Source organism: Aythya marila, assembly GCF_965140915.1.
Source record: "Aythya marila genome assembly, chromosome: 1".
Taxonomy (NCBI): Eukaryota; Metazoa; Chordata; class Aves; order Anseriformes; family Anatidae; genus Aythya; species Aythya marila.
Window position 1 is genome coordinate 169,940,971 of NC_139042.1, and position 12,020 is coordinate 169,952,990.

General features: G+C 36.9%; 1 protein-coding gene across 1 annotated transcript in view; it reads right to left on the reverse strand.

The window, feature by feature from the left end:
* Window positions 1-5,959: 5,959 nt before the first annotated feature.
* RAP1B (RAP1B, member of RAS oncogene family) overlaps window positions 5,960-12,020 on the reverse strand; it is a 31,942-nt gene continuing 25,881 nt past the window's right edge. Inside the window, exons 6-8 of the mRNA XM_082782763.1 lie at window positions 10,616-10,759; window positions 8,526-8,641; window positions 5,960-7,148 (exon numbers count right to left, since the gene is read on the reverse strand). Coding sequence (XP_082638889.1) covers window positions 8,555-8,641; window positions 10,616-10,759 — 231 coding nt within the window. The 3' untranslated portion in view covers window positions 5,960-7,148; window positions 8,526-8,554. The remainder of the gene's footprint in view (window positions 7,149-8,525; window positions 8,642-10,615; window positions 10,760-12,020) is intronic.

Consider the following 12,020-nt stretch of genomic DNA (forward strand, 5'->3'; position numbering starts at 1 on the left):
AAAGGTACAAAGCTGCCTCTCCCCTTCCTCCTCAAGAAAAGGTTTTCCACACTCATTAACTACAGGAAAATAATAGAGCCAGGTGCTACCAACAGTCCATTTACTTGTGCTTTAGTACAGGGAAAACCGTCCGCGTGGCATTGTTAGTATGGACAGGAAAGTAATACATCTAAAAAAACAGCTGCAAGAAGCAGAATTGCAAGACATCATCACAAGTGCCATAGCTTGATTAAGACACTAATGAAAAGCAGTGGCACCAACCCACAGTGCCTCAGTGGAGCTGTTGGAGAGCCTAACCTAGGAGGGCCTCACACAAAGAGGGACACTGAGAATGCTGATGGAGCACAGCTGTGCAGGCACACAGGCAATCAAGACCCTTAGAGGGGTGATGCTTCACCCAGGAATTGAAGTTCTGATGGAAAAATGTAAGCCTGAAGTTGCCCTTCTATCATGAAAGTGTCAGGCAACAACCTTCATTACAGCAGGAAAGCAAATATTAATACCAAGGAACTATTATAATCTGATGCAATACTACATACTCAGTGCATTTGACTTCTTAACACATCCTCACAACACACATTATTACTGTCTGTACTGTAGTGAGGAGTTCAGTGTAATGCACAAATTAATATCTGTTTCAGTTCTTTGCTGCCAGCTCAAACTCTTGGGCTAGTCCTACCTTAGGGCAGAAAACTGGAGGCAAGTGAGAGGTGTAGTAAGAGAGAAAATGCTTCCTTTATATACTCCTCAAGTTTATTCAAAGCAGCAACATGAAAACAAGGAAAAGAAACAAGGCTGAAGAGAAAGTAAGAGAGCAGCATGCAGCACACATTTTTTCAAAAATAAATAAGTAAAAACAAAACACCATCACATTAAAAGAAAATGGAAGATTCAGGAACCTTAAGAGTTTTCTGAGTCTATACAACCTCTTTAAATGCAGGCTGGGAAAGCACCTTACAATCATCAAGCTGGCTCCAGGTAAGGGGTGTGCACAGGGGAGAATGGGACAAACATCTTGAGGTGTGTTTCAGGCAGTATTTTTTTTGACTACCGTCCCATTTCATTTATCCAACAAAAAGAAAAAAGGAGAAAAAAGCTAAAAAAAAGTCTAACGCAAGCACCTTACACTTTCAAGTAGCAAAAGGGAATGCAAATAAATCTTTAGCATGATATAAAGGACTTTGAATTTAAACTATGATTACGATTTATAAATACATCTCAAGTTTCACGTTTGCACCAGCACTGATCCTAATTGCAACCATGTTGTCAGAACCTTGAGTTTATCCGAGGATAGCAGTGCTCCAACAAGATCTCATCAGCTAGCACTACTAACACACACACTGCAGGTTTGTCACTAATGTCTGATGTTCCTCAATTCCATTCTAACTTTCTTTAAAGTTCACAGGGCTTTACAGGATATACTAGATTAAGGTTCAGGATTACTTGTGTAACTTTCATCTAGTATAACTAACTCAAAACTCTCATTACGCTTTACAAAATGTTTTAACATAGTTGATAAAAAATTACCCTAATGCATTGCTAAGCTGCAAACATGACATCTGCATATACAAAACTGTATTCTTAATTTAGAACCATTAAAAGCAGTAGCATGAGAAAGCTCTTGTATGAAGCTGACAGCAGCATAACTGCATTAGCTGAGATTTCAGTGCAAAGAAAACCATGGCAGGGACACCTCCCACCAGACCAGGTTGCCCAAAGCCCCATCCAGCCTGGCCTTGAGCACCTCCAGGGATGGGGCACCCACAGCTGCACTGCACAGCCTGTGCCAGGGCCTCACCACCTTCTGAGGGAAGAATTTCCTCCTTATATCTAATCTAAATCTCCCTTCTTCTAGTTTAAAGCCAAAAGAGTTTCATGGTTTAATTCATTTTTCTTCTTAGTCAGAATGCATCCTTGGAAGTGTATAATTTTTCATCTTTGTAAAATTTGAATGCAAGCAGACTTTTTTTCTTTAAGTTAATCTCAAGAATGACATGAAGTATTCATGCGCTTGCTTAGTATTAAAATACCTATGATGACTCTCAAATTAATTTTTTTTGGGGGTGTGGGGTCTCACCCCAAACCGATGTTGATTCCTGGGCCTACTCTTACGAGGAAGCTGAACAAAGTATTTTTATTAAAAAGAAAATGCTAACAATTTTATAACTGTCATTTTGTGTCTGAAAAACAAGACATTAGTGCCAAAGGCCTGTGTTATATTGGCCCTGTTACAAGCAGCAAGCCCAGTTTATGAAAGCTGGGATTTCACATTTAGAATTGTGTCCTGTGTGACAGTGAAGTTACTGAATCCTCCCTGGTAAACTTAAGATGGTAAAGATGCCACATAGGTGGCATGAAAAGGTAACATATACTGACCAAAGAAATAACGGTAACTTCTACTATAATTTCACTCCATATCCAAGATGGCTGAAGCACTTCCCCCATCCCCCTCCAAGATATAGTATCCAAAAAAATTGTATGAATTAATTCAAAATCACACTTTTTCAAATGAAAGTGTTCATACCAAATGCAGTCTTGAAGAAAACAAATCCTGGTGGCCACAAACTTTCTTAAAACAATGAAACTTGGGTTTGTTACACAGAACTAGTATTTCTTGAGGCTGAAGTGAGTGCAGTGGAATGATGAAGACATTCATTTCTCTCCCTAAAGAATATCTCATTGAAAACAGGAAGCCACCCTCTGTCCGATGATTCAAAAATTCTGAAAATAAATGGTTCTGGAGGGTATTGAAAGAGACACAAACTCTGCATCTACCTGCTGTTTGAAGCTCAGATACTATAACGCTGAGAACAGAAGAGAACAGCTTTGCTTGTACTTCAAAACAGAATATAAGGTTTGCTACAAGCATCATTCCAGAATTTTACTTTACAGAACAGAGAAATTAAATTAGGTTTTAAGAATCTTCAAGTTGTTCATAAACCTTTCAAAGTGGAAGGTGCTTGAGACTCAGAAATGAGAACATAAGAGCTCTGCTTTTCTAATGCTACCTTTGAGAACTACATACAACTGCATTTTATTACGTGTTTGAGCAACTTACTTGCTTTCATTATCCTCCTCATGCACAGATAAGAAACAATAGCTATAAATTGAAGTATAGCTTAACGCTGCTGGGATAGCAGTTTAACTTTGGATTAAAAGCTCTCTTTCTTCACTGATGTTTGGCTACATCTTCATATTACAATTCAAAAAGAGCTTCAGAGAGTTGTATACAGACTAACGTCTTCAACAATTCAAGTCTAAAACTAAGTTTCTATTGTTATTAAGTCTACGCTGAAGCCTATCTAGAACTAGTTCACTATTGCGGGAGAGTTTCCCCCCTCAAGCTATCCCCCAAATTAGGAAAGACTAGAAAATTTTGGAAGAAAAGCTCGATTCATCATCATTATTATTTTTTTCCCCTTAAAGAGAAGAAAATCCTCATCTTTAGTGTTTACCCATGAGGAAACAGCAATTCTAATTACAACATTACAGGAGAAAGACACACAGCTTTAATCAAAATTGCATCAATATTCTTCTCCCACCTTCCCTTTCTATCATTGCAGTATCGGCACATATTACGAAATGAACTTAACATCTAACTCTACGACACTTTTCCAGAAGTTGAGTTTCCTTATGCAGAAGAACAACAGTAGTTTGAGTTTACAGTGCATTCATTTGGGCATCCGAAAACATCTTGCAGTCTCAAAATATTCCCTTAAGTTAGGCAAGTAGACATTCATTTCACAGAATAATTTGAGAATGAAGAAGGGCATTAGTAACAAGTTATAAGAAATAAATTTATGCCGAAAAGTTGTAAACGGAAGAGTGCAATTCCATTAAAATACTTTTATATTTCAGGAGATAAACATTACTTTTTCCATAGAAAGCTCAGACACTTAAATACTGACATAAACCAATTTCAGATTAGGTTGGAAAGAAAGCAGTCAACCTCTCTGTGCACTGTAAGCATTAGCTAACTTTATAGGCCATAATGCATATGTATTAACGCTGAATTTAGAAAATTACTGCATTAGTTTCCTGAAAATATGAATTATGCAGGTTTTCATCCAAAGCTTTAAGAGAAATGTTCTGTTTCTATAGAAGTAGTTGAAGTGTGAACTTCTTAAGCGTTGGTAGACAAAACAGTTATCCTGAAGACGTGCAGAAGTTTTCAAAAAATATTTCAGCAGACTGGATTCTTTTCTAGAATTAACTGCTAACATAGATTCATTTCCTGTGAGGAATGCTCCTTCCTCAGTGGAAACAGTTTCTTATGCAGTAATTACTTAGATAGGATTATTTCATGCTTTATTCCTTACACTTCACGTCCATCACTTCTCAGCATCATTTTGTTAGGCATCTTCCCTTTAACAGCTGGGAGTCCCTTCCCTTGAAGCCTGCTTAAGTTTTCAAGGAGAAAAATACTGTTCTTTAGTTGTTATCTGAGTTATGATTTAATAATTTTGCAAGTCTGGCCTGAGTTCTAAATATTGGGGAATACTTTTTTTTTTTTTTTAATTTATTTTTAAAAGCAGAATCTTTAGATGGTTAATCCTAGAGTTTATAGAAAATTTTACTTCCTGGAGCTCAATGAATTTCCCAGAAACTACCTACCTCTAATACTGAGGAATTGTATATTTACTACTCCACAGAGCAACCAAGAATGCTTCTGTACAGAGCTTTCAGTACAAAGCCTGATGTTCCCTGTGATCAGTACTCTTTGGCTGGACACTGAGACCAAACCAGGGCCCCCTCTGCTGTTATTAAAGATTTTTCTCTGCCTCCCACCCACTGCCATCTGTACAGCTGCCTGGAACAGAAACATGTTCTAAAACACAGATAAACTGACAATGGGACATAAAAGTGTAGAAAGACCTGAATAAGCAAAGGTTGAAAGTGAAGGGAGGAAAACTTGATTAGCTCATCAAAGAGGTTCATGGAAAAAAAAAAAAAAAAAAAAAAAAAGAAAAAAGAACCACAGCATCCAATGCTCCAGCCTAGCCTACTCTGGAGAGATGCAAAGTATACCAAATCAGTTTTATGGGGGATCATCAACAACATGTTCTGTTTTCCAATGATAAATGGAAAGAAATTTCAGTCTTAAGTGTGACTCTGCACAGTGAAAGTCTATTATCTCAATTAAACAATGGTGGTGACTGAAAATTATCAGTAGAAAGGATCACCTGGGCTCCTTAAATCACTCTGTGTAACGAAGTATCTCAAAACTTACTGGTTGATTTTGCAGGAATGGATTAGAACAAGCTTTGATAATTCTGTGCCAGAAAAAGAAGAGGTAACAAGTACTTGGGCATTACAGTTTTCAAACACACAGCCAAGATCAGAAGATCATCCACAGTCCACGCATTCCACTTCACAGTCCAACAGTGTTAACAGATGTAAAGTCTGCACAACTACACCTAATGCTCCCAGAAGGCTCTTTTGCAGATTTCCTTGAAACCAAACAAATTTAGTTTAATCATCCAGAATCATCCATGTTTTCTCCCAAGACACGCTTTTCTGTTTAAATCTATACTAAGTCATTTTTAACAACTAATTCTTCCTGGAAGGAAGGAAAACAGCGGGCAGCATATCCTCAGGTTCCCAAAACAGCCACTGATGGACTAACTTTTAAAGACATACTTTTCTTAAGACATACTTAAGACTTTGTCCCCTACATTAGAACTACAAATATTCCATGTCTAAAACAGTAAATGGAGTTTAATTTGGTCAGAAATTCATCCACCCTAGCACATGATGCTATGAAAAGTATCTACGGGATGTATTTGTCAGAAGACAAAGTCGTAACAGCTCCTTTTGGTCCTATGATGTATGAGTCTGCACTGTGCAAGAGATTTAAATCAATATTTACTGGCACTACTAAAACACAAAACATTCAAGTAGTATATAACTGTAATGCAAGCCCTTGCATGGCAATCCAAATTTATTGAACTACTGATGCTAAGTCATACAAAATTGCACCACTTTAATTAAGGCTTTTAGTTTACATTTGGCCACCTCAAAGCAGTTGTAACATTAGGTTGGTCAATTTAAATACTGTGGCTCCCTGTTGGATATACACACAATCTTTACACCCAAACGTTAATGCATACAAAGCAACAAGGCATTGTTAAATAAATCAGCAAAAGTTAATTACTGCAACTTAGGCCCTGTGACCAATTACACATGATTAAAATTACTTCCCACATTCACATCCACAGTACTCTTCCACCATTTAACATCTCAACCAAAACGTTACACATGTAAAACAATCACTAACAGGCAAAAGTACTAAACCTGTATATTTGGTATTGCAAATACACTTATGCATGAGCAAGCAAGGGAATTCACAGTGAGAATCTACAGCTGCAGAAGCCCGAAAATGATTTACAAAAAATTGTTAAATCATTAAAAAATCGTTTTAAAATATACACTTCTTGTTGTAGACCCCCACTGTACACACAACTATAAACATTGTTCCCTATGTAAACAAGGAAAAGGAAACATACAATAAAAGGTTGAAAAGTCTGGACATTTCCTTCCCAACAGATATTAAAGGCCATGTCTTTAGTCAGACGTTATACTGAAAGGACTCTTAAAGACTAGATCACTGTCTCCACAGGTTTTTCCTAAAATTAAAAAACTATATAGCTGTTGTGTTAATCAAAGCGCTTTTGTACAATACAATGATGATGATCCTGTATTTCTTTAAAAAAGTTACAATAAGCTACAAATACCGATGAAGCAAAGTTATCTGGAGTAGTCTATATAGGAGCTCTTTGGACTTTCTTTTATTATGCTAAAATAGTGGTGCTTTTAGGATTTACATTATTGTACTCTCCAATAGAAAGTGGGGATTGTTGAAGTATACAGTACACAGTTTTCATACATGTACAACATTGGTGGATGAACAATGTCTCTTATCAGTAATACTGGATGTAGGCTCTGGTTTTACCAGTTGCATACACTTAGAATATTTATAAGTAAAAATCTCTCGTGACACTGGAAAGTGATTAGAATGTGCAAACTGATGTAGTAGCTTTCATCCATTTCTCAAAGGGTACCACCACAGGAAAGTCCATTTAAGATGTTGGTAGGTTTAATAAAGTTGGAATGCTGGCACTGTTGAATTGGGCAACAGTTCTTCAGACCTGTAACGACACAACAAGAAGTTAGTAATAACAACAACTATTCCTCATTGTTCTTTAGTTAATACCACTAGAGCAGGAACTAACCACGTTCTTAGTTAACAGGCTTAGAAAATGACCTAATCACTTCTCCTCTATTACTACTATCTCTAGTGAACAAATACAATGACAGATTATCTGGGTAAGTAAAACTGAGCTGGGATACATATGGCAATCCAAGCTGAACTGTGGAAGCAATATTTGATGAGCGGTAGTAATTTTGTTTACAGTAAGACAGTTCCAGTGGCTTTAAGAAACACATTTGGAGGATCAAAGCTCTTATTTTGAAAGCCCTCTTAAGGAAAGGCAGCAATCATTTCTGCCACCCTCAGCTAATGCTTTTGGAACCCTCTCAGCTCTACTTTGAATTGATCCCAACTGTTCAATTTATTTATTTATTTATTTATTAGATCAATACCAAAGAGTTAAACATAGTACTACCTGAATTTTAATACAAGCCTGCAAGGACACAGGCAGTGAAATTTCCTACCAGGATCCTCCAGTGCAGGAAATATGTCTGTTGGATGATAAAATAATGGATCGTTGCACTGAAGCAACTGAAAAATTCTAAAATTGAAGGGAATTGAGATGAACAGGTAACTTGTCTTTCTTGATTGACATTGCATCTGCCTGTACTAAAGCTTGGAGGGAGAAAAGGGGAAACAACCTGTCAAAGAACAAGTTGCAGAAAATAGATTCATGCCTGGTGGCTTAGCTTCTGAAAAAGCTTGCTGAAGAGGCAGGCCAGAGCTTGCTTGAGCCTTCAACAGCATTCTTAAAGCATGGTTTTAGTCAGGCAGATCATTAGCCAACTGCTACAGGACAAGAAATTAATCTATTAACCAACAGCTCCAGGTCAAATATTTGGAGTGTTACAATAATCACCTACTAATCATAATAGTCTATAAAATATCCATATGGTCCAAAGAAAGCAAGATAAATTCCTATGACATCATGCAACTATGAGGCTGAGTTTGAAGCACAAAGTGACGTTTCAGTATGCAAACCACAGTATTTTAGTGTGTACTCCTGCATTTAAGCTCTTGCAGTATTTCTATCAGCCTTCAAAAAATTAAAACCCCATGCTTCCAAAAGCTGCATTTTGGAGGCATCAGGACAAAGATGATTAATATGAGCTTTACTGACACCTTAAAGGTTGGAAAAAAAATAGATACCAGTATGAACAGTGTATCTTGCACATATTTTGCAGTTTGACATTGGCAAAATAAAGATAACTTCTATATTAACATAAATCGTGAATTTTTAACACAGTTCTGCACTAGAAATCACCACTTTTTTTTTTTTTTTTTTAAAGCTAAAACACACATTTAAAAGGTTTACCTGGCTCAGAGCTACAGTACAGCTATGCATTAAAGTAGCTGACACGATGACTTTTTGCGTGCTTTTCCAGGCACTGGAGTTTTTCTGTTAATTTGTCGCACAAGGTCATAAAAGATCTGTGAATATAAAAGTCGATTACTTGTTAGAATTCAGAAGCTTCTCTCATAACCTTAACCCTTCAGTCTTCACACAGTATTTTCAGATAACCTTTTTTCACTCAGAGGGTGGTGAGGCACTGGCCCAGGCTGCCCAGAGCAGCTGTGGGTGCCCCATCCCTGGAGGTGCTCAAGGCCAGGCTGGATGGGGCTTTGGGCAGCCTGGGCTGGTGGGAGGTGTCCCTGCCCATGGCAGGGGGCTGGAGTTAGATGATCTTTCAGATCCCTTCCAACCCGAGCATTTCTATGACTCTATGAACCTCTGGGAATATTTATTTAACACAAAGATGGTAAGTGAAACTGTATACTTAATTAACACCTGTTTATTTTCTATTTCTTAAGATAATTGTCTGCCAAGGGTTTTCCAGTTTCAATAAAGCAAACTGGAATGACAGCTGTAATCTGAACACATTTCAACTCTGGGCCAAATTTATCTGAAAATGCATGATATATGCCACCACAATCAACTAGTACATGCTATTTGGATTGTCACGCTGATGTCAGGGAACAGGACATAGCTTCCCTTTAACTCAAATCTCGCTGTAAGGACACTCTTTTGAAGAAAGTTCTGGTAAGTTTTAACTACTACTTCAGTTCTAGTGCAAATGTGTAAAGTGTATATTCAGTAATACTCTCTAGTCTTTGAATAAGATCATGCTTTTCTGGATACTTTAAAAAGTATTAAAGTCAGGCAGTAGCCTCTATAGGACTACAGCATGACACAAACAAAATTTTTCCTAGAAAAATAAAGCATAAGACTCTCACACTTTGAGTCTCTTAGAATTTTAATTAGACTCTAGTTTTGCGGAAAGGCTAATTTAAAACACTTATAAGCCGTACAATTAAACAGCATCTGTTTTGTTCATAATTGACATTGTTCCAATTATTTCTGTGTCTTTTAAATTAAGTCCTCATACTAAAGCCATCCGAGCAGATTCCTAGAGCCCTGGTTGCAAAGCAGCACACTTTCCAACAGAGGCTTTTAGTGTTTGATGGAAATAAGCTCCAATTTATTAACCATATGACTTCTATACAGTTAAGCAAATTAATTTTTAAGAAAAGCTGAGTAGTTTCCAGAAAAATCCCAACTAATTAAACAAACGTTACCCATTTTTAAAATCATCTGTGCTTAAAAACACCATACTCATTTGATTACAAACAAGTCTTGCATAGAGGTCTTTTCAACTTGAATTGATACTGCCAACAATGTTTTCCAGAGGACACAATGAACTGCAGGGTTTATCATAAAATTCAAGCTGCTTCAGAAATGTAAATATTAACACAGCCTCTTTTTCTAAGCATTTTTTGCATCTGTTTCTTTATGCTTGCACTCCCAATGGATAAGAAGACATGAACTACGACAAGCCCTAAAAGTGCATGCATTTGATTATGGCACCTAGATCCTGCTAAATAAGTAAGCAACTAGATACTAGAGAGGCTTTGCTTTCCTTTTTTCTTGCAGAGCACCTATTTAGGTCTCTTCTCCAACCAGCTGATAATTTTTATAAAACCCATGAGGTTTTGTCCCTACCATCTCAAACAGTTCAATAACAAGTTGCTTAAATCCAATAGTTTTAAAGACTTAGATCTTACAAATCTTTCTGAGAAATGGATAGCCAAGTCAATGGATGGGGCTTGTATCAACTAGGGCAGGTAGCATGAAAAGCCTGAACCTAACAGAAATATTTATACCAAATTCATATAATTTAAAGACTAATTATACTAAAATTAAACACAATTTGAACAAGTCTCAAGGCAAAGCTAGATACATCCCTAATATAAATATTTCACAGATTCTCACATTAACAGTGTACAGTCGTCCATTATAAAAACAGAATTATGAATATTTTTTTTTCTTGACAAACACTTATCAAAACACCGTGTCCTGTTCTCATTTCCTTGCCACCCTCCTGTCCCATAGGTGTTGTGCCTTACCTCATTAACATTTATCTTTGATTTTGCAGAAGACTCTAAGAACGCACAATTATTCCATTGCCTTGCTAGGTTCTGACCTTGTTCCTTTCCCACGACTCTTTCATCTTCCAAGTCACACTTATTGCCAACCAGAATCATGGGCACCTAAAAGCAATTTAATACCAGCAAAAAACAAAAACAACAACAAAAAAACAACATTAAAATTTTGGAAAGGTACAACATGAAACACCTGCAACCCAACCTGACTCCTTAGAGGATCCTGACTCCCAGAATAATCAAGTTCTCGTATAACTGAAACTTAAGTTTAGACCTCTGAGAGGCTTCAAATGAAAAGTGTCTGCATTTTTTTTTTGCCTGCCATTTTGCAGGATGGAGAGGGGTGGAAGGAATAGTTGGAGGATTCAGTATACTGCCAATTGATTAGGTTTCACATGCTCTAAATGACCTAGAGAGGTTTCATTTTTACATGCATGGCCACCACCTGTGAGTTGAAGACATCAAGTAGTCAACTCACAAATTTACTACAGGATTCCTACATGTTCAGAAATCCTAGAAAAAGTGCACTGTACTGAAGAGCATGATGAAGGGGGTGATGCTAAAGCTCCTTCCACTATTCCTCTACTTCTAGTGTATCTGTACTCCTTCCAAGAGCAGTTTGCTCGAGCAGTATTTATTGGTAAGCTGATGCACATAGAGGAAAGAAACACGATAGTTTATCAAAATCACCAACTACAGAAAATGTTAAATTGACTTTACAGCAAGAAAAAAAAAAGTTAAAAAAAATTGTAAAGACATATGCAAGTTTCTCCCAAATTCACGTGTTACAAAAAAAGATTACAGTATTTTGATCTTTAATTTTCCCCCACTATGACAGCAAAATTTATGTAAATTTTGGTGAAGAGAACTGAAGTGGCACCTTGAAGCTCACTATTTTTCTCTTGATACTATGGAATAGCTTTCAAAACTGAGGGGTGCTTGTTATGAAAAAATACAATTCCAACAGACACAACTAAAGAAACCTTATGCAAATCAGAATAAATGAAGCACGTAAATTACTGCTTCAAACATGCTCACAATTATCTTGTTTTTAGTTCAACTCAGTACAACATTAATTTGATACTAAAAAAAGACTAACTTGGTAGCTTCTGGATGGGAAAGGTACACGCAATTTAAATACTACCCTTTCAAGATACATTTGTAATAATGGGTCATAAATCATGTCTAGAAGAAATACACTGAACACAGACCACACGTGTAGATACTTATGCTTAACACAGCACAAGGTCCTTTATAAGAGTCATAGTGAACTTCACTGAAATTGAAAGATTTAATACATTTTGTGTCTGTTAAGAGCTAAAGCATATAAAGATACGTGAAGTGAGGAAGGATCAAAGTTTCCACGAGC